At 42.5% G+C, this 24,217-nt stretch overlaps 1 protein-coding gene across 1 annotated transcript; it reads left to right on the forward strand.

The window, feature by feature from the left end:
• The first annotated feature begins 4,332 nt into the window (after window positions 1-4,332).
• Window positions 4,333-24,217, forward strand: DDX19B (DEAD (Asp-Glu-Ala-Asp) box polypeptide 19B). The gene is made up of 12 exons (XM_004690393.2): window positions 4,333-4,508; window positions 14,332-14,380; window positions 15,589-15,642; window positions 16,577-16,712; window positions 17,308-17,400; window positions 18,594-18,696; window positions 19,223-19,337; window positions 21,609-21,786; window positions 22,142-22,379; window positions 22,749-22,911; window positions 23,374-23,565; window positions 23,907-24,217. The coding sequence occupies exons 1-12, from the start codon at window positions 4,452-4,454 to the stop codon at window positions 23,966-23,968; spliced, it is 1,440 nt and encodes a 479-aa protein (XP_004690450.1). The 5' UTR covers window positions 4,333-4,451; the 3' UTR covers window positions 23,969-24,217.

A 24,217-nucleotide genomic window follows, 5' to 3' on the forward strand; every position in this document is an offset into this window, starting at 1 on the left:
TAAACAATCTGAGAAACAAGTCAGTCTTTTGTACCAACACCATTAAAATGGAAAGCCATATTTATACATATTGTACTTTCAAAATAAAGTCTGCAGCCAGACTGAATACACCCAATCTCATCTGATCAAAATAAAGTAATATAGGTAACTGTTTCAAAAACTTTGCTATATTGCATGAGTTATTGCTGTTAGGATGGCACCTAGTGAAAGAATTAGAGACCAAAAAGTTTCTTTAAAGATTTATTTATTGATGCATACAGAAATGGGGTACAGGTGCAGTGAGAGAATTCACCACAGTCAGGAGCAGAATAGGCAGACTGACAAAGTACACTGCTGAGGGGAGCAGTGGGCAAGACAGGAGAGGTCTGCTGTGCCATGTGACCTCCCTGGCGGGGGATCAAACTCGTGCTGCAGTGGCTGTGGAAAGCTTCATAGTGCTGTATTTTAACCTGTTGTGCTACCAAGTCACTCAGTGACTTGGTCTATATGTATGAGGAGAAATTATAATTGATTCCCAAAAGTCACATTCTTCTAAGTATGAATTTTCTACATGAATTATTGAGATAATAACTTGTAGATGTTAACTATGTAATAGAAGGAAAGCTACTTTAATGAAATATGCAAGTTTTGTATTTTAGAAGACTTATTATTTTGGACTAAGTAAACAGTCCTGTTGGTAAAAGCACATGCTATAAACACATGATTTGCTCTGCAATAGAACATTGATTAAATCTCACCTTTGGGCATGAGGAAAATAGGAGAGTCTCAAGATAGGACAACTAAAATACTTGGATTCAGAAGAATGTAGTCCTAGATTCTAACTCTCCCAAGTCACTTCAGCTACTTTTAGCATCACATCAAATGAAAGTGGCCAGAATAGTTGTTTTCAGACCTAAAGGTGCAGAGAAATCATTTGGGATCTTAAAACGCAGATCCTAACTTGAGTTTGGAGTGGAGCCTGGGAGTCTACATTTGGAATAGGCCTTCAGGTGATGCCCAGGCTGCTGTGAATCAACTTGTGAATCCCAAAGAACTAAACTTAAGAGTGAGCTTCTGCACTTTTGTAAGTGTCAAAGATTTAAAAGTTTGGGGAGAGGCCCTCCCTGGTGGCGCAGCGGGTTAAAGCACAGCACTGAGAATCTGAAGCCACTTCCGCATGAGTTCAATTCCCGCCTGCCCCGAGGAGACCACATGGCGAGCCAGACCTCTCCTGACCCGCCCGCTGCTTCCCTCAGCAGTGTACTTCGTCGATCTGCCTGTTCTGCTCCCCACTCTGTCTCTGGTGACGCCTCTCACCACCCCTGAGCCTCTGGCCTGTACCCCAGTTCTGTATGAATAAATAAATAAATCTTTAAAAAAAAAAAAAAGTTTGGGGAGAGAGGGATGTTCATTTCCCGTCCACTTATCGCCAAATACATCCCCACATGCGATAAGCCGGGAGAACCAACATTAAGTAAAGCCCACAGGGCTTTCCACTCACTGAAGTGTCAGCGTGGCCAGCGAGCCAAAGTTGACAAAGCCCAACACACAAAGGCGTCCCTCCGCTTGCCAGGCGCGCAAGCCAGAGTCTGTGCCCTGCCTCCCGCTGATTGGCTGGCGGGCCTGCCTCCAGGCTTTCACCAATGAGGCCAGGGCTGTGAGCAGCCGTTGGTAGAGCGAGCATAACCGCCATGCTGAGGGGCCATGGCCGGGTCTGCTAGGCGCTTCCGAAGCCGCGCCCTGGGTTGCTTTCCACTCGCCTTGCCAGTGGGTGACGTGAGTATTTTAGGGTAGCAACAAGACCTTTCCTCTCCAACCACACCCCCACTATCACCCCACACTTAGATAGATACCTTCCAAGCCTCCATCCAGTGGGGACAGATCAGTAATAATGATAATAACTAATATTTATCGAGCCTTCATCATAGGCCAAGCCCGGGCCCAAGGCCTTATTACACAGTTCAACTGGTTGAATCTTAGAGCTCAACAGCAAGGTGGACTTGGCATGACTTCAAAAGAGATGGAGGCTGCCTAAGGTCACATGGAAATAAATACAGGAGGCTGAATTCAAATCTAGTTGTTTTATTGTCCCAACTCCTCAGCCCCGCTTTGGAAACCAGGTCCTTTCTTACTTTGTGTAGGCATACGAGATGAAAGTTAGACTGGTGACCCTTTTTAAGTTACAGATGCTGAAAGCATTCTTGAGAAAGATAAGCACCAGGTTCAGGACAGCTGTCACCGCTTGGGATGAATGGGACTTACAGTTGAATCCTGTTGACTTAAGTTCCCTAGATGTTTGTTATATTATTGCCTTTCTTGTTTATATGAAATACAATTTGGAAAAAAAGCATGCACATGGAAAACCCACTTTGGAAGACAAAGTGTACACATGGAAAAGCAAATTTTCACCTGCCTGGGACTTCTGGAGTCCTCTAGACTCCAGTTGTGTAACTTACACATCTTATATAAGAGTATGTACAAGCATAAGTGTGAGGGTTTTTTGTTTTTTTTTTTTTTTAATGCAAGTGGAGCCTATTATACACAGTACTGCACTTGGATGATTTTTTAAAACCTCATTTAACTTAAAAATTCTTTTTTAGGCCCTCCCTGGTGGCGCAGCAGGTTAAAGCACAGGACTAAGAAGCTTAAGCCACTTCGGCATGAGTTCGATCCCCACCTGCCCCAGAGGAGATCCACATGGCGAGGCAGACCTCTCCTGACTTGCCTGCTGCTCCCTTCAGCAGTGTACTTCGTTGATCTGCCTGTTCTGCTCCCCACTCTTTCTCTGGTGAGTCCTCTCACCCTCTGCATCTCTGGCCTGTACCCCAGTTCTGTATGGATAAATACATCTTTAAAAAACAATATTTATCCATACAGAACTGGATAAATAAACTGGTGTAGGCCAGAGGTGCAGGGCCAGTGAGAGGATTCACCAGAGACAGAGTGGGGAGCAGAACAGACCAACTGACAACGTACACTGCTGAGGGGAGCAGCAGGCAGGTAAGGAGAGGTCTGCCACGCCATGTGGATCACCTCCAGGGCAGGGATCCAACTCATGCTGAAGTGGCTTTAGCTTCTTAGTGCTGTGCTTTACCCCCCACGCCACCAGGGAGGGCCCTAACTTAAAAATTCTTTAGCCCTTTGATCTATATAATTTGGCAAGATAGTCCCAATGTTGCTTTTGATATCATAAGATGTAGATCACGGTCTGCCAGGCTGTGTGTTTGCCTTCATTTTTGCACATCTTTATCTGCAGAAGCTAAAATCTCCCTTAATTTCATCCACTAAAGCATGTCAGAGATAAAGAATCATGGCAAATAGAGTATGCCTGGAATGTCTTTTCCCATTTTGAGACATTTTTGCTCATAATCTACAGGTAAAATTCCATGTAGAACTCACTGTTACTTGAAGTTAATGTAAAAGAATATTGAAAAGTGAGATGAAGGAGGGATTCATTTTCTCAGGTTGCAGCAAAATGTGCAGCTTCTTTCTGGTGAAGTTCTCTGGGGCAGAGAAGCTTGTTTGATTACAGTTTGGTGAAAGCATGTGTCACAGTTAATCTTTTAAATGCCTAAGTTTTTTCCCTTTTTAAATTTTTCCCCTCGTCGCACCTTGTCCACACAACTCTTACATGGAGAATTGCAATTCTAATCCAGCCACAGCTAACTCAAGTAAGACCGGCCTGAGGGCTGTTTCCTGGAGTGAATCTTGCTCATCAGGCTGCTCTGCCTGACTCTTCATGGAACTCCTACCAAGCTTGTTACCTATCTTCCCACCCCTACACCTCCAAATCGGTGTCTGTTCAGTACCACAAAACTGCTTGTACATTTCTCATCTCTAATACTCTACCGGAACGATTTCTCTATTGCCTTCCTTTAGTATTTTCAAGGTTAAATTGCTATACCACGTAGTCTGTGGAACAATTGTTTAGTCAGGGTTTAAGAAAGCTGATTTCTAACACCCTCGTCAAAACCTCGACATTTACAATGACTGACCTGAGAAGTGAAAGACTATCTGCTTGCTTGTTTCAGTAGGCATTTTGGTGATTGTACTGGCTTTGTGTTTTGACACATTCAACCCATGCGGGCGTCTTTTGTGTCATGGTCCTCCGTGAGAATGTGGTTTTGCGCTTTGCTTGGAGAACCGGGAGACACGCGCTTAGGCGCGTTGTAACCTAACTACTGCAGTGTCTGCGGTTCTAGACGTTGGACGAGAAAGCCTGAGCTAAAGCAAGGATAGGCAATGAGGCTCCAAGGCGACCAGAGCAACAAGCCCAGGCTGGCCAGGGGCGCCCCTCCAGGCGCGATCGCGACGTCACTGCTGCGCGCCGCTTCCGGTCCCTAGCGCCGGAACGAAAGACTTCCCTCTCCGTGGGGCGGGAGCGGAGCTCGCCGGTACCCCCCTGCACCCACGATCGCGCCGCACGAGCTAGCGAGTCCCCGGGCACCAGTGTCCCACCCGCGCCCGAGACCATGGCCACCGACTCTTGGGCCCTGGCGGTGGACGAGCAGGAGGCGGCGGCCGAGTCGGTGAGTTGGCTTCAGCCGTAAAAAGGCCCGGGAGTCAGTGCGGGTCGGTGTCAGTTCCCGGTGACGGATACTCGCTAGGATGGCGAGGAGAGGGTGCGGGTGGGTACGGAAGTTGGACCCAGAGCTAGCTTTGTTTACCCGCCCGCCTCCGGATTACGATAGCGCAGGTGAGTGCTGCCCTGGATACAGTCAGAGCAGGAGTCAGGATTGATGCTAGATTGCTCTCATTTTCACTCCCCAGATTGTGATCACCTTTGTAGGTGTCATTCCCTACCTCAAATTTTGGCTCAGGGGCTAGGACTTATTCGTGTTTGTGCACTTTCCCAGCCTGCTCAGTGTTGATGAATGACCGACCACTCAGTAGACCTGCAGTCAGTAAAGCTGCACCTGAGACTCCTAACTTTATTCTGGACTAGACAGACAGTAAGCAAGATAGGTGTTAAATGTTACTGTGTAGAATTAATTACTGCTACCCAAACAGTCTTAAGTTTTGATAGTGCTTTGAATCTACTACTGTAAATTCTTCCAGAACAAGGACTTAAGTTTTATTTCTTATAACTGGTTACAAACATTGTACACGTATGGTTTTAAAGTGCAAATAGTTGTGTTTCCACAAGTTTTTCCTTCCCAGAGACACCTACTGTTTTTCTTCAAACTGATTTACACTTCTGACATCCTCATTCTCTAAATAGCATGCTACTTGTATTGCCTATTCCCTTTTAGTTATACATTAGGCTTTTTTTTTTAAGGTTTATTTATTTATACACACAGAACTGAGGTACAGGCCAGAAGTGCAGGGGAGTGAGAGGATTCACCAGAGACAGAGTGGAGAGCAGAACAGGCAGAATGACCAACAAGTACACTGCTGAGGGGAGACAGGAGACAGGAGAGGTTTGCTGCTGTGGGTCAGCTCCCTGGTGGGGATCCAACTTGTGCTGAGGCAGCTGCTGCTAGCCAGCTTCTTTGCAGTGCTGCAGTGCTGGCTTTAACCCGTTTAAACCCACCAGGGAGCACCCCTCAATTCCATTTTTCTCAAAGTCTTTTTTAGCCCGTTTCAAACTAGACTATTTGGCCTTTTATTTGAAGCATAATTCATTTTGTGTTCTGGAACAAAACATTTCCCTTCACTCTCATTACGGGGATTCCCTGTGTTGGTCTCCTCCTTTGTTCCCCCCTCTTCATTTTTCTTGATTTGGTAAAGCCATTCATCAGTTTTCTAGAGGTGCATGGGAAGTAACATTTTAAGATACTGCATTTCAAAAATTACCTTATTTTGTCCTATCATTTAGATGATAGTATGGTAGAATAGAGACTTGCAGGTTAGAAAGTATTTTGTAGTCAGATTTTAAAAGTGATATTCTATTGCCTTCTAGATTTCTGTATTTGTTGTTGAGATGTCTGAACCCTTCTGATTTCTAGTGTGAGTCATTTTTTCCTAACTGGAGAATCTTCTTTTTTTTTTGTCTCCAGTATTCAGAAAATTCACAATGATGTCACTTGGCATAGGTCTATTTTCATTCATTTTACAGGACACCCAGTGGGTCCTTTCAAATTGGAAAAATTCTTGTCCTTGAATTATGGGTAATTGTCTTGGAAGAAACCCCTTCTTGATTTCTTTCCTTTTGTTTTTTCTTCAGTCCTCCTTCCCAGAACTTAGTTGAATGTTGGATCTTTTGAACTCACCCTATTTTTTTTTTTAACTCAAGTTTCTTGAGGGGAAATTCACTCATATAAAAACTGTTAGTGCTACAGTTTTGTACATTTTGACAAAGGCACACAGTTTTGTACCTACCATTGCAATCAAGATGTAGAACATTTCCATCAACCCTAAAAAGTTTCCTCAGACTTTCTGTAGTCACTTCCTTCGCCCCATGGTTCTCTTGCAATCGCTGTTTTATTTTCTGTCAGTTTTATCTTTTCCAAATGGCATCATATAATAAGTAACCTTCTGAAAAATCTGACTTCTTTTACTCAGCATAGTGCATTTAAGATTCAATCTTGTTGTTTCATGCCTCAGTTTGTTCCTTTTTACTGTTGAATAGTAATCATTATGTGGATGTACCACTGTCTCTGGATTCATCTGTTGAGGAATACTTAGGTTTTTTCTAGTTTGGGACAGTTGTGAAATGTGTATCAGGATACACATTTTTTGTATGAATATGCTTGTATTTCTCTAAGGTAAATATCTAATAGTGGTAGTTGCTAGATTTAGTGTATGATTAACTTTATAAGTCATGTGCATACTGTTTTCCAAAAATGGCTGTATAATTTGTCTTCCCACCAGCAATGTAGGAGAGCTTTAGTGCTCCACATTTTCACCAGCAAAGTAGAGCCAGTTATTTTCTCCATTATATAATAGGTATATAGTGGTATCTCATTGTGGTCTTAATATACATTTCCGTCCTGACTGATGATGCTGAGAATTGTCTCATGTGCTTATCTACCATCCATATAACTTTCTTGGAATAACTTTTTTAGGAGAGTTCTTTATATATATATATATATATAATATACAGTTCCTTTATCAGAAATTCATTTTGCATATTTTTCCAGGCTTTTTATTTTCATAACAGTACTTTACGAAAAGCAGACATTTTCAATTTTGGTTAATTCTAGTTTATTGATTTTTTAAAGTATTTAGTTCTTTTTATGATCTCTAGGAAATACACCTTGAGTAAGGCCACAGAGCTTTCCATCTGTATATATATTCAGGTTGTTTGGTTTTTCCCCATACATGGAGCTGTAATTTTTTCCCCTCCTTTAAAATGTATGTATTTTTACATCTTTCTTACTTTTTGTACAATGTATGCTTTTTGTATGCTCACAGATGTAGTCCCCATGTAATCCCACTGCCAAGTCACTGGTGCCCCATCACCATAGTCCCTTGTGGTCTCCCCTCCCGTTTTGATCCCTTCCTCCCCTGTAGAGTATCTCTGATTCATAGTTGCCTGTTAATTTTGTTTTCTAATTTATTATAATAATTTTTTTTCCTGATCCCTTCTTTGGTTCCCCTACATTCCTCCTATAAGAGAAACCATTTGATATTTTTCTTTTTCATTCTGGCTTATTTCACTTAGCATAATCCCTTCTAGTTACATCCATGTTGCTGTAAATGGGATTTTTTGATTGCTCTCTCTCTCTCTCTCTCTCACACACACACACACACACACACTCGCATACACACACACACATCACATTTTTCTTGATCAGCTGCCTGTTTTTGGGCATTTGGGTTGTTTCCCTATCTTACCTAAATAGTGGAGCTATCATTTCTCTGCATCATTTGTTGAATAAAATCCTTTAACTTTCCCTTTTTGTAATATTTTCTGGCTTGGCCTTTTGCAGTATTTCCTGGGAGATTTTTCCAGCTATTTCCTAAAATGTCATTTTCTACAATTTTTTAATTTCAAGAATAGCTGCCCTCCTGTTTGTACCTTTTTTTTTTTTTAACAACATCCAATGCTGCTTTCATATCCTCTTATCATTTTGAGGCTACTGATAATGATTTTTGTTTTATTTTCCCCTCTACATAGGCTCTTTTTCCTGAAAGGCAATTTTTTTCTAGTTCAGTGTCTATTTGTGCATGATAAAAAATTGTCAGCTCTAATTGTCCACTGATACTTAGGAGTGGATGACTGAAAAAATTAAGTGGAAGCGGTAAGCTTATGCGAGTGGGGCTGGTCAACTATGATTTTAACTGTAACTCTTCAGTGACTGAGAAATTTCCTTCTAGACGAGGCAGACTTTGCAGAGGCATTATCAGAGTTCCTGCCTGGAAGGTGGAAGTCTGAGTCAATGTGCAGGGATCTGAGTGGGAGACTTCCAGAAGGGCAGAGGCCTCAGCACGCTAGACACGCTTCACTTAATGCTTCCATTCCATTATGTACCCTCCCTACCGTGGTGTTTCTCATGCCTAGCCTAGCAGGCAGTGTTAGTTGACTTGTATCTATTAAATGAACTTTGCCTGTTTTCCGTCACTTGACTCTGTCATAGAGGGATTTTTGGACATTTACACTCTGTATATAACTATTTAGATATTGCATACTGTATTATTTTACAAAATATGGCATTATGTAGCATACACAAAAGTTAATAAGGCTGAGAGAAAGATGAAATAAATCATGTTTTAAAATATTTTCCTGTGCTGATTTCACACTTTCATTAGTTAATCTCTTAAATTACAATATAAACTGGGGGTTTATATATCATATCTTAGCCATTATAGGTGTAAATATATATTTCGAGTAGTTTATTTATTTTTTAAAGCTATTTATTTATACATACAGAACTGGGGTACAGGCCAGAGGTGTGGAGGGTGAGAGGATTCACCTGAGACAGAGTGGGAAGCAGAACAGGCAGATGTACTGGAATATACTGCTGAGGGGAATAGTGGGCAGGCCAAAAGAGGTCTGCCACCCCGTGTGGGTCATCCCCCGGGGCCGGGGATCAAACTCATGCTGCAGTGGCTGTGATGATTTCATAGTGCTGTGCTTTTAACCTGTTGTGCCACCAGGGAGGGTCCTCAAGAAGCTTTTAAAAAAGACTTATTTGTGCATACAAGAACTGTGGTATAGGCCAGAGGTGTAGGGTTGGGGGGTTGGTGAGAGGTCAACCAGAGACAGAATGGGGAACAGAATAGGTGGGCTTACTGAAATAATCTGCTGAGCAGCAGACAGGACAGGAGAGGTCTGCTGTGCCCTGTGGGTTAATTCCCTGGTAGAAGATCAAACTTCTGTTGCAGTAGCTGCAGATAGCTTCATAGTACTGAGACTTAACTCTTTGTGCACCAGGAAGGCCACTCATTTTCTTTTTTGCTCAAGTTTGCACTGTTAGAATTTAAGATAGGTCAGGTTTGTGTGGTTACCATGAACTGTGAAGTTCACACAGTGATAAAATTGCCTAGCAACATATTTCTTATTCTTGTTGTTAAATAACATGACTGTACATGGTAACTATGTAACTTTTGAGGAGCTGCTAGACTATATTGCAAAGAGACTGTATTCCAAAGAGACTTTACCATTGTGTCATCTTTAAATTAGTATTTTCTTCAAGATTAGCATTATCTGTGGGAGACACTACTGTGTAGAGGTTAAGGCCTCAAGACTGTAGCCAGACAGACCTGGGTTTGTATTCTGGGTCCATCAATTACTGGTTATGTGATCTTAGGCAAACTGCTTAACTTTTTTGTGTCTCAGTCTCCACATATGTAAAATGAGGATAACCATAGCACCTACCTAATTGTGCTATGAATATGCCCGATATAGGTGCTATGTAATTGATAACTACTACTATTATCATTATCTAAAACTCACATTTTTTTTCAGCAATCTTTTAAATTATGTGGCAATATTTTGTGGACTAGTTATTTGAACCTGGAGAAGATTTGTGAATCTTAATACTTAAACATGCATCAGTAAATAACTGATGCAAGTATCTCTACTGAACAAGTGAAAAAAGAAACCTCCTACACCTCTACTTTGTGGAAGTTCCACTGAAGATCCCCATAGGCACTGTATGATATGTGACCATGATAGGTACAGTGCAAGCTGAGTGTGTTTTAAAATATTAAGCTTCATTCCTTATTCAAGAAAATAATAGGAGCTATTTATTTCATCATTCCCCTTATGCATACAAGAACCAGGCTACAGGCCAGAGGTGCGGGAGGTGAGAGGACTCACCAGAGACAGAATAGCAAGCAGAACAGGCAGATTAACTGAAATACACCACTGAGAGGAGCAGCAGGTGGGTCAGGAGAGGTCTGCTGTGCCATGTGGGTCACCTCCCTGGCTGGGGATTGTGCTGCAGTGGCTGCAGAGAGCATCATCATGCTGAGACTTAACCCCTTTCGCCACTGGGGATTGTCCACCAGTGGTTCCTATTTATTCCATCAGAAACTTGTTTTCAATTTAGAAGAGGGCAAAGGGATTATCACACTGATGAATAAAATTTTAAATCTAATTTGCCATTTTGCCTAAGACAGTTCCTATTCAGTACAGGTTACCAGTATTTTTTGTTTCTCAAGAATCTTTTAAGTAGCTTTTTTAAAGATGTATTTTTTTATTTATGCATACAAGACCTGGGGAATAGGCCTGAGGTGTGGGGGGTGAGAGGATTCACCAGAGACAGAAGGGGGAGCAGAACAGGCAGATCCACTGGAAAACGCTGCTGAGAGGAGCAGCAGGCAAGATAGGAGATGTCTGCTGTGCCATGTGGGTCAGCTCCCTGGCTGGGGATTGAACTTGTGCTGTCAGCTTCTTAATGCTGAGACTTAACCCCTTGTACCATCAGGGAGGCCCTTAAGTAGCGTGTGAATAAAATACAATGTCTAACTGTAGTTTCCAATTTTAACTTATCTTAAAAATTAAACTGTTAGGCCCTCCCTGGTGGCACAGCTGGTTAAAGCACAGCACTGAGAATCTAAAGCCACTTCCGCAAGAGTTCAATTCCCGCCTCCCCCGGAGGTGACCACATGGCGTGGCAGACCTCTCCTGGCCCGCCCACTGCTCCCCTCAGCAGTGTACTTCGTCGATCTGCCTGTTCTGTTCCCCACTCTGTCTCTGGTGAAGCCTCTCACCGCCACTGAGCCTCTGGCCTGTACCCCAGTACTGTATGCACAAATAAATAAATCTTTTTTTAAAAAAAAAAAAACTAAACTGTTAATTAAAGTTGTTGAAAATGTGAGTATTATAAAGCAAGTGGTTTACTGCCTTTTGGTTAACGTTCTACATTCAAAATGATATTAATGAAACTGCAAGAGAAATTGATTTCCCCTTTTTGGTCCAAATAAATACACCAAAAGCAAATATCTGAACCACCTGTACTTGAACATAAGTTTCTGTTGACAAACAACGCAGCAGATAATATAAACACACTTCATTTTGCTGTTGCTTTTTGCCTTACAGGCTCTGAGATCCTCATAACCAAGTGACAGCTTGAGTGTATTTTTAAGATTTTGCTAGAACTTGTCCAGAATTCTGATACATCGTAATCAAAGCAACATCTATTGTGTCATTTATATTCGTGCTACCAACTTTTCCCACACATTGCATTTTTAGTTATTTTTAACTATTACTTTTTTTTTTTTAAAGATTTATTTATTTATTCATACAGAACTGGGGTACAGGCCAGAGATACAGAGGGTGAGAGGATTCACCAGAGACAGAGTGGGGAGCAGAACAGGCAGATCGACGAAGTACACTGCTGAGGGGAGCAGCGGGAGGGTCAGGAGAGGTCTGCCACGCCATGTGGTCACCTCCGGGGCAGGCGGGAATCGAACTCATGCGGAAGCAGCTTTAGATTCTCAGTGCTGTGCTTTAACCCGCTGCGCCACCAGGGAGGGCCACTATTACTTTTTTTTTAAGATTTATTTTTATTTAATTATGCACATAAGAACTAGGGTATAGGCTTCACTCCCCAGTGACAGAGTGGGAAGCAAAACAGGTGGATCCACTGTAATAAATGCTAAGGGGAGCAGCAGGCAAGACAGGAGAGGTCTGCTTTACCATGTAGGTCACCTCCCTGGCTAGGAATGGAACTCTTGCCTCAGCAGTTGGCTATAACTTCATACCACTCAGGCTATAATCCCTGTGCCTCCAGGGAGGCCCCTTAACTACTACTACTTCTTACTGTTAAATTTGAACAATATATCAACAAAAGAATGGTTTGTTTTAGTGGATATTAACATGCTATATACAGTAATGGGTGTTTCTAACACAGTTATATTTCACTAACACCAAAATAAGGTAGCATTTTTTATCCTAGGAGTGAGTTCTATGTTCTTATTCTTGTAAATAGTGTCAATAAGTCAGGCAGTCTTTTTAACAGCTCTGACTGCTAGACTACACTAGGCTCACTGGCAGGACTTGGAGAGGAATGCTTTAGTGAAGACTGAAATGCACTGAACACCTATGGTATCTATCATGCACTGTGCTTGTTGCTTCATAGTCATCTGGTATTATCTTCAGAGTTAATAAAGGATTTTTGCAAGTTTATAAGGGTTTTCTTTTCTTGCCAATTTGCTCTCTTGCCTGTCTCCAATGTACTATCCCTTACTTGTCCCTTCCCCCAGACTGAAACTGCCAAAAACAATAAACTACCTTTTCAGTTTTCATCAATAGGTGTGAAGTTCCTTCACTCCCAGCTAACTCTGGCCTGTACTCCAGTTCTTGTGTGCATACATTAATAAGTCTTTCAAAAAAAACAAAAAAACCAACACCCATTAAAACAGCTTTTTCATTCTGCCTTTTTTCTTCCCCCTTCTCAAACTTAGTGGAAATACAGAAATGAACCTCAAGACCAAAAGCATCTGTGAAGGTGTTGCTTTAAGAAACAACAGTTGGAGGGCCAACCCTGATGGCACAAGGGGGTAAAATACAATACTATGAAACTACCCATAGCCACAAGTTTGATCCCGGCCAGGGAGCTGACCCACATGGTGCAGCAGATCTCTCCTGTCTCGCCTGCTGCTCCCTTCAGCAGTATTTCAGTCAATCTGCCTATTCTGTTCCTCTGTCTCTGGTGAATCCTCTCACCTCCTGCACCTCCGGCCTTTACCCCAGTTCGGTATGCATAAAAGATTTATGCATAACAGATTTATGCATAACAGCCAGATTAACAAACTTACACTGCTGAGGGGAGCAGTGGGCGAGTCAAGAGAGGTCTGCTGTGCCATGTGGGTCACCTCCCTGAGCAGGGATCGAATTCACGCTGAAGTGGCTCTGACTAGCTTCACAGTGCTGTGCTTTAACCCACTGCGCTATCAGGGAGGATCCCACAGTTGGACTTTATTTTATTTTTTAAAATTTATTTATACATACAGAACTAGGGTACAGGCCAGAGGTGCAGGAGCGGTGAGAGGATTCAGCAGAGACATAGTGGGGAGCAGAACAGGCCGAATGATGAAGTACACTGCTGAGGGGAGCAGCGGGCTGGTCAGGAGAGGTCTGCCAGGCCATGTGGTTCAACTCCGGGCACCAAACTTTTAGTTTCTCAATGCTGTGCTTTAACCTGATGTGCCACCAGGGAGGGTCATGGATTTTAATTTCTTTACCCTTCACCAGATGATAAAATTAAAATATATATCCTATCTTTTAAGATCTTTTCCCCAACTTTATCAAGATAAAGTTGACAAAGAAAAGGGTGTTTTAATTCGGAGAGATAAGTCTTGCCAGGATACCCCTGGCAAGAGTTTTTGATCAGAGTTCTGCTTACTTATTTGAAGTATCTCTGTGTTCCTTCCTTTCTGCTCCCACTATTGCCTGCAGGTATTTATCACATAGTTTGCTGTAGTGCCCCAGACTGTTCCCAGTTTAAAATATCAGGCATCAGCTCCAGCAAACCTGAGTACAAGGCTGCTATGGTCCTGTGGCTCACCCACGTCCTGCAACAGAACATTCCTGCACACAGACACTCTCCATTGCAGTCCTCTCACCGTCATGTTCTGCCGCAGTATCACTGCATTTTACACTGTCTCTTTAAATTTCCTCTTGTTTGGAATACGGGAGAATGACAACTTAAGTGGTGTTCTACTGAGTGTCTTTGTAAGCAAGGCATTAATAAGCAAACTCACGAATTACAATTCTCTCGAGCTGTGTAATTGTTTTTTTCCTTTTGCTCTTTATGGGAAATTTTTCTTATTCTCAAACATGTAAATAAACCAAGGACAGCAGACCCATCTAAAGAATAAGTTCTGTTGACTAGAACTAATGAGTATGTCTTGAGAGTGGAACAGTTCTCCCCAGAATCACTGGGGAGGCTCTGTTGATTCAGAATCTTTTAAATAATTTTCCTGACACTTTGCCCCTCCTCCCCATATTCTCCATAGTTGAGCAACTTGCATCTTAAGGAAGAGAAAATCAAACCAGATGCCAATGGTGAGTAACTAAATGCTAACTTGAAAACAAATGTGATTTCCTTTAGTATTTCTATCTTAACCTAGTAACTGTCAGAGAAAAAAACATATATCAGACAGGGGGCTGACAGATACCAGCTGTCATTTGACTTGGTAGTTAACCAACTGGATTGTTTTTGTTTTATATTGCTCTTAATATAAACATGAGGATGTCTAGTTGGCTTATAAATTCTTCAATTTATTATTAGCCATAAGAACATGCTGCCAAGATTTTTTACTTTTTCAAATACCACTCATTTGAGATGAGATACAGATACATGAATAACCTGAGAGCTAACCTAATTATTCTGAAACCATGTCTGCCAAAAGCTAAGGTTTTCATTAAATTTTTGTTGACGTGCTTATTATTATAGAGAAATGCTAAGTAAAATAAGTCACAGGAAGACAAATTTGGAGTGGTGTTACTTATATGTGGGATATAGAGAAACAAAGAGTTAGATAAAACCAAAGTAATAACATACCCTAGATACCTGATCACAGAATTGGAAAGGTACAAAGGGGGAAGAGGGCAAAATAGGACCATGGCGCAGGACTCTGGGCGCAGTGGTGGAAGTGTGGTATGATGACATAAATCTGAAGGCTGACCTCTAACACCTCTAACGCATTTACAGTGTCATCAATGTTAAATCAATAAAAAAAAATTAAAGAAAGTTATTATAGGGAGAAATTGCAATATTTACCTCACTCTGGATTCACTTACTATCTTTTTCTGGATATTTTTACATCACTATAGTGTTTGAATGTACATTTCTATTAACAATTCATATGCATAAAATCTCAATGTCATTATGTTCATGCATTGATTAAATATAATTTGCATAAATATTCCTCTGTTGAACATGAAGATGGTTTCTAATCAGTGACTGCTATAATCATTTTTCTATAACATTGTAGAAATTATGTCACCCAGTGACAGAAATTAGCATTCATTTTTTGATGTACAGTAGATTTTAAGTAGGAAAGGATTGAAATATAAACAATGGTGTTTCAGAATATCTTTGTTTATTTAGGAAGTGTTAAATGCTTTTTATCTGTGGCTTGGTCACCTCTTTTTTTTTTTTTTTTGCTCCTCAGGCCTTTACATTTCTAGTGTCTCATAGAATTTGAATTGTCTCAGCTATTGGGTATGGGATATGATATTGAATGATGGCCACTTTGTGTCTGATAAAGGTGCTGTTGTCAAGACCAATGCTAGTACAGAGAAGACAGATGAAGAAGAGAAAGGTAATCCAACTTTAGAGCTTTATACACAACATTATACATTCAGGGAAAAGGGATTGTTAAAGACTTCATTTTTATCCCCACTGTTAATGGGAGTCACCGTGGTTTAGTAACAGTTCAATAGAAATTTTACTTTAAACAACTGATGACGGCCTCCCTAATGGCCTAGGGGTTAAGTCTTAGCGCCATGGCACCACTACAGTCTGCGTTCAATACCTCACCAGGGAGGTGACCCACATATACTGCAGCAGCCCACTCCTGTCTCACCCACTGCTCCCCTTAGCAGTTTATCTCTGTAAATCTGCCTGTTCTGTTCCCCACCCTTTCTGTGTTGAGTCCTCTCCCCTACTCCCCAACCCCCTGTAACTCTAGCCCACACCACGGTTCTTGTATGAAAAAGAAAAAGAAAAAAAACAAAACTGATGAACTTTACAGGAACATGAAATATATTCCCTGAATGGTTATTTTGTATGGGGCATTGTCAAAGAAATTTTACATTGTATTTTGTCTAAAAAAATTAAACATAGTATTTTAAGAGAGATAAAAAGATATAAACAGCTTATACTATATCAAGATACAGACTTTGTTAATTTCTGTTGCTTTCATTGTAATTTGCTAAGCTAAAATAATAGTAAATATTCACACACTGAGTGCAATTTGGGGAGTAAAATTTTGGGTCAAGGTAAAAGGTAGATAACCTCAGGAAAAGAGGCTTCATAGAACAGAGTTCTGGATTATGATATGCATATTATTACCTTTCTTTTTAATAGTTTAAATATTTTAATAATCTTAAATAAATCTTAATATTTCTAAATCAAAACTTTGATGCCCAGTACAAATGCATGGTATTGCCTAAAATCCCAGGTGTGATTAAATTCAGATGTGCTAAGATGAATTTCAGAGACTTTTAAAAATCTTTGCTTTTTTTTCCTGCCAGAGGACAGAGCCGCCCAGTCCTTACTCAACAAGCTGATCAGAAGCAACCTCGTCGATAACACAAACCAGGTGGAAGTCCTGCAGCGGGACCCAAACTCCCCCCTCTACTCAGTGAAGTCCTTTGAGGAGCTTCGGCTGTGAGTATTATATTATTTTCTGTAGGCCCTCCCTGGTGGCAAAATGGGTTAAGGCACAGCGCTATGAAGCTGGCTGCAGCTGCTTCAGTGTGAGTTCTATCCCCCACCAGGGAGCTGACCCACATGGCCCAGCAGACCTCTCCTGTCTCGCCTGCTGCTTCCCTCAGCAGAGTACTTCGTTGATATGCCTGTTCTGCTCCCCACTCTGTCTCTGGTGAATCCTCTTAACCACTCCTGCACCTCTGGCCTGTACTCCAGCTCTGCGTACATAAATAATCTTTAAAAAAATGTATTTTCTGCTTTCCCTTTTGTGTTTAATAGTCTTGTTGTATATAATTTTTTTCATCACAGCAGTGCATTTTTAGTTCAACACAAGTTTAGTGAAGAATTTAGCTGCTTTGAACTGTTAAGTAAAATCTCCAGGTCACTTATAAAAATGATTTTTTTTAAATAAATGGCTTTATAAATGGTTTAGCACAATTCAAGTATTATTATTACTTTGTTAAGTCTGTAACAGCAATAAAAAAGAGAAAAAAATCTCTTAAATATTTGATTTTTTCCTCAAGAGTGTGACTTCATCTGTTGACTGTTCTAGGAAACCACAGCTTCTCCAGGGAGTCTACGCCATGGGCTTCAACCGTCCATCCAAGATACAAGAGAACGCCTTGCCTTTGATGCTCGCTGAGCCGTATGTGTCCTGATATGACCCTACCCCGTTTTTATTTTTCTATTTCTTTGACTTTTATTATTTAAAAGAAAAACTGTATTAAAAAAACTATACTAGTAATATATGCTCATTTTATAAGTTAGACAATAATGAAAAATAAAAAATCTCAGTCACACTATTTGTATTTGAGATACTGACTTTTAATATTTTAAAAAATTTTTGCAAAGAACTGGGATATAGGTCAGAGGTGCTTGGCAGCAGGGGTTCAGGGGAGTAAGGGATTCACCAGAGACAGAGTGGGGAGCAGAACAGGCTGACTGACTGAAGCACACTGCTGAGGGGTGCAGCGGGTAGGTTGGGAAAGGTCTGCCACACTAGGGTCATCTCCCTAGCCGGGAATCAAACTTGTGCTGCAGTGGCTGTGGATAGCTTCATACTGCTGTGCTTAACCTGATGTGCCACCAGGGAGGGCCCATAAATAAATAAATCTTTAAAATAAAATGTCATACAATTGCAGTAGGGCTGAGCTGGGAACTGAGGTTCACCTTTTTTTTTTTAAGATTTATTCTTTTTATTTATTCCCTGGCTGGGGATCAAACTCATGTTGCAGTGCCTGCAGATAGTTTCATAGTGCTGAGACTTAACCCCTTGTGCCACCAAGGAGGCCCACAGACTGCAACTTTAAATCCAGTGGTTAGGGGAGGATCTTGCTGAGTGGTGGTACATGTAAAGGCATGAAGGAGGGAGAGTTGGCATGTGTCACCTGGATTAACTGTCCCAGGCAGAGAAATGTCAGTGTAGATGCCCTCCAAAAGGGGCATGGCTGGCATCTTTCAGAGCAGCACTCCAAAAGTGTCGTATAGGGGGCAGAGTGTAGTAAGGGAGAGGGTAGTAACTAGAGATGAAAACAGAAAGTAATAAGGAAACAAATCAGTTAGAACCTTGTAGGCCAGTTAGAAGGCTTTTAACTTCTTCTTTGAAGTATAGGGAGTGATTACAAGATTTCTGAGCAGAGAAGTGACAGGAGCTGACACATTTCAACTGTGATACACGATCATTGACTGTTCTATATTTGTGATGCTAGCATTTGTGACTGCTACAGAATTCAAGTCCTCCTGTAAATTATTTCTGAATACTCATTCTTTAAGCTTTACTACATTTCTATCAAGTGGAAGGATACTGGAGACTTAAGTTCAGTTTGTTTTCTTGTACAGCCCACAGAACCTGATAGCCCAGTCTCAGTCTGGCACTGGTAAAACAGCTGCCTTTGTCCTGGCCATGCTTAGTCAAGTAGAACCTGCAAACAGATACCCCCAGGTAAGAGTATGGTGAATATGGGTTCTCTGTTAACAGATGACTAGAAGGGAAAATCCCATTTGCTAAGTGGAGTAATAAATCCATTTGAAGACTTAAAAGGGAAAATATTACTTTTTACATAAACTATAACCCCTCACATTCAGTACAAATGACACAGTTGATTTCCCACAGGCAACAAAAATTTTGTTCCCCTTTCTATGGCTTGCCAGTTCAAGTTTGGCTCCTTTACCTGAAGAAAGAACCTCCCATCTACAACTATGAATCTAATGGATGCATTAGAGTTCTAAGAACTTTGAGTAAGTGAAAAGGAAGCTAATCTCCAATCAGAATTTCAGATTCTTGCTCCTATGTGGGTTTGGAACTCTAGTGACTAATTCAAGTATCTTTATCCAGAGTTCTGATGACCTAAGAATTAAAGTTTATGTGCTGGAATTTAAAGAATCAAGCAGTGTGCACTTTAATGTAAGTTCTCCCTCACAAAAGAAGTAACTGTGTTTCACTCTCCTTCTGCGCTCTTTCCGCACAGTGTCTGTGCCTCTCCCCAACCTATGAGCTCGCCCTTCAGACAGGAAAAGTGATTGAGCAGATGGGCAAATTTTATCCTGAATTGAAGCTAGCTTATGCTGTTCGAGGAAATAAATGTGAGTATGAATAGGATTCCCAATACATTAAACTACTTTTTATCTTGAAAAATTTCAGGAAATGTGCAGTAAATACAGTGAATGCATTCCCTCCAGCATGATTTACAACCTTAATATTTAATCCCCATACTTCATCTATATGCGTTTGTAAATATTTTTTCTTTTATTAAGTTATTAAAAGTAGTCCCTGCCTGGTGGCAGAGTGGGTTAAAGTGCAGCACTGTGAAGCTGTCCCCAGCCATTGCAGCATGGGTTCAAGCCCCGGCCAGGGAGATCCACACAGCGTGGCACTCCTGCCACTGCTCCCCACAGCAGTGTATTTCAATAGGTCTGCCTATTCTTCTCTCCACTGTCTCTAATGAATCCTCTCACTGCTCTTGCACCTCTGGCCTACACCCCAGTTCTTGTATGCATTAAATAAATGAATCTTTTTTAAAAAATTAAAAGTAAACGAACACTATGAAATCCCTCTCCCTTTGCTCACTCTCTTCATCCACTTCTCTAGTAACCTTGGTTTTATTGTCAAAGTCTACTAGTAATTGTGTGTTCATTTGCTGCTACTTTATACTTCACCTACAGGTGAATTCTTCTGATGTTTGTCTTTCTCTGGACTTATTTCCCTTAGTACAATCATCCTGTATTCCTTCCATTTTGTTGCAAGTTGCAAAATTTTATCTTTTTTTTTTTTTTTAGATTTAGTTTTATATGTGTATAAGAACTGGGGTATAAACCAGAGTTGGGGTGAGAGGATTTACCAGAGAGTGGGGAGAACAGCAGGCAGATGTACAGGAATACACTGTTGAGGGGAGACAGGAGAGTTCTGCTGCACCATGTAGGTCACTTCCCTGCATGGGGATCGAACTTATGCTGCAGTGGCTACAGACAGCTTCAAAGTGCTCTGCTTAACCCCTTATACCAGTAAGGAAAGCCCAGAGTTTTACCTTCATTACAGCTGAGTAGTATTCCATTGTATGTTTATTTTTTGGTGATCATTTGAAAGTTAAATTGCAGATATTATTGCTTTTTATTCCTAAATACTTTAGTGTGTATCTCATAGTAATTTTCAGCATTACTTACAATAACTTTATCGAAACCAAGAATTAACAATTTCTAAAACTTAAATATCTACTTCATTTTAATTTTCCCCTAGTTGTTCCAAAAAGGTTTCTCTGTATCAATTTCAAACCAGATTGAGTCAGCTTTTGTGCATTGCTTTTGATTACTGTATCTCTTTAAAGTTCTTTCAATGTAGAAGTCTCCTTCCTTTCCCCCATTAGACTTTTTGAGCAAACCACACTAATGTATAAGATGTGTCACAGTCTCATTTTGTTTAATTGCTATTTTTAAAAAAAAGGTCATCAGAACCACAAGTATGTTCATGACAATTAAGGGGACCTTCTTTTATTCTTTTATCTCTATTGATATTTTCCACTTTTATAATGAAATAATATTTGAGTAATTTTAAAAATTTGGTCAAGTCCTTTAACACAGACTCTGCATACAATGTCCTAAAGCCAACATGATGTAAATTATGAAGAAACAAGTACATATGATGATGAAACTTAAAGCACTTAATATTTGCTATTTGGATTGGAGTTAGAATGACAGAGGATTCAGAATAATTTATTTAAGTGATTTATTTAACTAAAGTAAGGAGGCTTTGTTAAATTTTAAATGGACTAAATATTTACAGTTGGGTACGATTTGGTTATGACTAGAGGAAGCTTGTTATGTGTCAAAGTTGTAATTAAAGGATTGATAGTGGAGTCAATAACTACAATCTATTGGAAAAATTAGGCACCAAGTTCTCCCCAGATACAGACTGCACAGGACAACAATGCGCCGTGCCCAGCTGGCCAGTGAAGGGATTTACCCCTGAGGCAGCTTCCATTTTTCAGAAAACCTGGCCTTTCCTAAAATATCTACTTTCTGACCTGGGAAAGTTAGATGAAAAGAATTGATCTGTTTGGTATACATGCTGTTTTACCTGAGGGGCTTGGTGTGCTGGAGAGTGAACTTTGAAAGTCTCTTTTTGAGGAAATCTGGGACTGGGTGAAGGATGTTGAAAAGCAATCTAATAATTATAGAATTACAAGGAATGACACTATGTGAGTTTTATCTTCTCATTTTTCTATCTCTGCTTTTCAGAATTATTGTCTCTGTCCATTAAATTATATTTTCCTTAAAATACTTATTCAAAACAATTGCATTAAATACATCAGAAAATTGACTTTGCCATGGAATACCCACAGAAAAAACTTGTCTCCACAGTGGAAAGAGGTCAGAAGATCAGTGAGCAGATTGTCATTGGCACCCCTGGGACTGTCTTGGACTGGTGCTCCAAGCTCAAGTTCATTGACCCCAAGAAGATCAAGGTGTTTGTTCTGGATGAGGCTGACGTGATGATTGCTACCCAGGGCCACCAAGACCAGAGCATCCGCATCCAGAGGTAGGAACTCTTCAGCCAGAAAGGGCTTCTCAGCCTCCTGATGGCACACAGAGCTCTGTCCCGAGTCTCTTCCTGCTACACCCAGCTCCCCCCGCTCTCCGGCTGGTTCAGTCCCCCTGAGGCTTCAGAAGCATTTGTTCGGTGGGCTGGCTTGAGGAAGCAGACAGGGAATCCACACCCCCGTCCCCTGTGCCCATCTGCTCCTCCCCAGCCCCTGCAGTGTTTTTGTCCCCCACTTTGCCACCTCCCTGGGATGCCTACCGTCCACTCCCGGGGGGTGAGGGTGGGGGGCTGTGCCTCTGCACCTTCCACAGAAAACTGAGGGTCACGTCCCCTACGCGGGCTTCTCTTGCAGGATGTTGCCCCAGAACTGCCAGATGCTGCTTTTCTCTGCCACCTTTGAAGACTCTGTGTGGAAATTTGCCCAGAAAGTAGTCCCAGAACCAAACATCATCAAACTGAAGCGCGAGGAAGAGACGTTGGACACCATCAAGCAGTACTACGTCCTGTGCAATAACAGAGACGAGAAGTTCCAGGCCCTGTGTAACCTGTACGGGGCCATCACCATCGCTCAAGCCATGATCTTCTGCCACGTGAGTAGAGCAGCAGCTGAGGCCTGTGGGGGTTGGTCATCCCGCCACGCCTCTCAACCAGCTCCCCGCAGAGCTGAGCAAGACAGGTGCCCTCTGTGTGGCACAGAGGAAATGGGGGATCACCTGCACCTACCCCAGGCATATGCTCCCCAGCTGTGTTAGCCGGAAGAACCCAGTCTCCTTTGTCCCACTTCTTAGACACACTGGGAGAAACTTCAGATAGAGCCAGTGAAAAGTGGCCAAGATGCCGCTTGAGAAGTGACAGGCCTCCCCTGGGGACTGCAGTCAGTGGGGGCTTCCATACTTCTTAATGGCGACAAGCCGCGTTTGTGCAGGTGTCTTCATCTAAAGCAGTTCTTTTCACACCAGACCCGCAAAACAGCTAGTTGGCTGGCAGCAGAGCTCTCAAAAGAAGGCCACCAGGTGGCTCTGCTGAGCGGTGAAATGATGGTGGAGCAGAGGGCTGCGGTGATCGAGCGCTTCCGGGAGGGCAAGGAGAAGGTTCTGGTGACCACCAACGTGTGTGCCCGAGGTGAACACTGTGTCCTCGCCTGCTGGGCTGTGGGGAGGGGGGCAGTCTCCTGCACCAGGACTCCGGTGCTTTGGGTCGATGGGGTGGGGTGGGTGGGGAGCCTCTTCTTCAGGACAGACTGGCCCCTTCAGCAGGTGGTAAGTCCCCCACCCCCAGGCCAGGGCTCTTGACCTGCTGGATGGAAGCCCTGGGCTCCTGGCAGGTTGAGAGTGGCGCTTGGCCTGGCTGGGACATCCGGTGAGGTTTGAGCCGCCTCTCCAGATGGCTGTATCTAGCAGAGGCTCTCTCCCTGATTTTGATGGCATTTTCCAAAGTTGTACTTTTTCCTTTGGGTCCTGCTAGCCAACTTGTCCCCAGATCCCAGAGCTGACCCATCCCAGGCTCAAAGCAGGCCCGGTGGTCTGGCCGTGGCGGCTGTGACTCTCTTTGCCTTGCTCACTCCCACAACTCCCCTTCCCGCAGGAATCGACGTGGAGCAGGTGTCTGTCGTCATCAACTTTGACCTCCCCGTGGACAAGGATGGCAACCCGGACAACGAGACCTACCTGCACCGGATCGGGCGCACTGGCCGCTTTGGCAAGAGGGGCCTGGCCGTGAACATGGTGGACAGCAAGCACAGCATGAACATCCTGAACAGAATCCAGGAGCATTTCAGTGAGTCCCTTTCCGCACAGGGGCTGTCCAGCTGGGTGGGCAGAAGGGCGGGTTTTCCTGTGGCTTTTCCTGAGGGAGCCTTTGTCCCTGCCCACGTTCCCCTCTGCCACTAGAATGTGGGGGGCCTCCTGGAGCACTGGAGAGTTCGGGGCCAGGCCTGGAAAGACAGTTCCGCCCGGGCCAGCAGCCCTGACCGGCCCGGGCTCTGCAGCCGTGGGCTAAGTGAAGGCTGGCGGGGGCCACAGACCTGTGTGTCCTCTGCCTGCCTTGCTGCCCCTTCCCTAGGCCAGCGTCTCCTCAGTAAGCGCGTGCTGATCTCTCTCTGAACGTTTTTTCCTCAGATAAGAAAATAGAAAGATTGGACACGGATGACTTGGACGAGATTGAGAAAATAGCCAACTGAGACTCCCCACTGATTGATTGCTGGTGCCCGCCCGTGATGCCCCCTGCACGGGACACTCGTGCTTTCATGGCGCAGGCCTGGACAGTCACCACAAAGATGAAGGCACGAGTAGAGAGAAACTACCTACCTCACTTAAATTACGTTTGGACTTGACAAAAATTGTGCAAATGATGGGGGAAGGTAGAAAAAACAATGTTTACACAACTTTGAAGATTAGGCATGAATACACAGAAATTTACCTTTTGGAAA

Source organism: Condylura cristata, unplaced genomic scaffold (assembly GCF_000260355.1).
Source record: "Condylura cristata isolate star-nosed mole 26May11 unplaced genomic scaffold, ConCri1.0 scaffold00028, whole genome shotgun sequence".
Lineage (NCBI taxonomy): Eukaryota > Metazoa > Chordata > Mammalia > Eulipotyphla > Talpidae > Condylura > Condylura cristata.

Excerpts from the sequence above, each read along its gene's own strand:
- DDX19B (XM_004690393.2), top strand. The coding sequence starts at position 4,452 with ATGGCCACCGACTCTTGGGCCCTGGCGGTGGACGAGCAGGAGGCGGCG. Across the intron at positions 22,912-23,373 it reads CACCAACGTGTGTGCCCGAG|GAATCGACGTGGAGCAGGTG; the intron begins GTGAACACTGTG and ends CCCTTCCCGCAG. Across the intron at positions 23,566-23,906 it reads CAGAATCCAGGAGCATTTCA|ATAAGAAAATAGAAAGATTG; the intron begins GTGAGTCCCTTT and ends TTTTTTCCTCAG.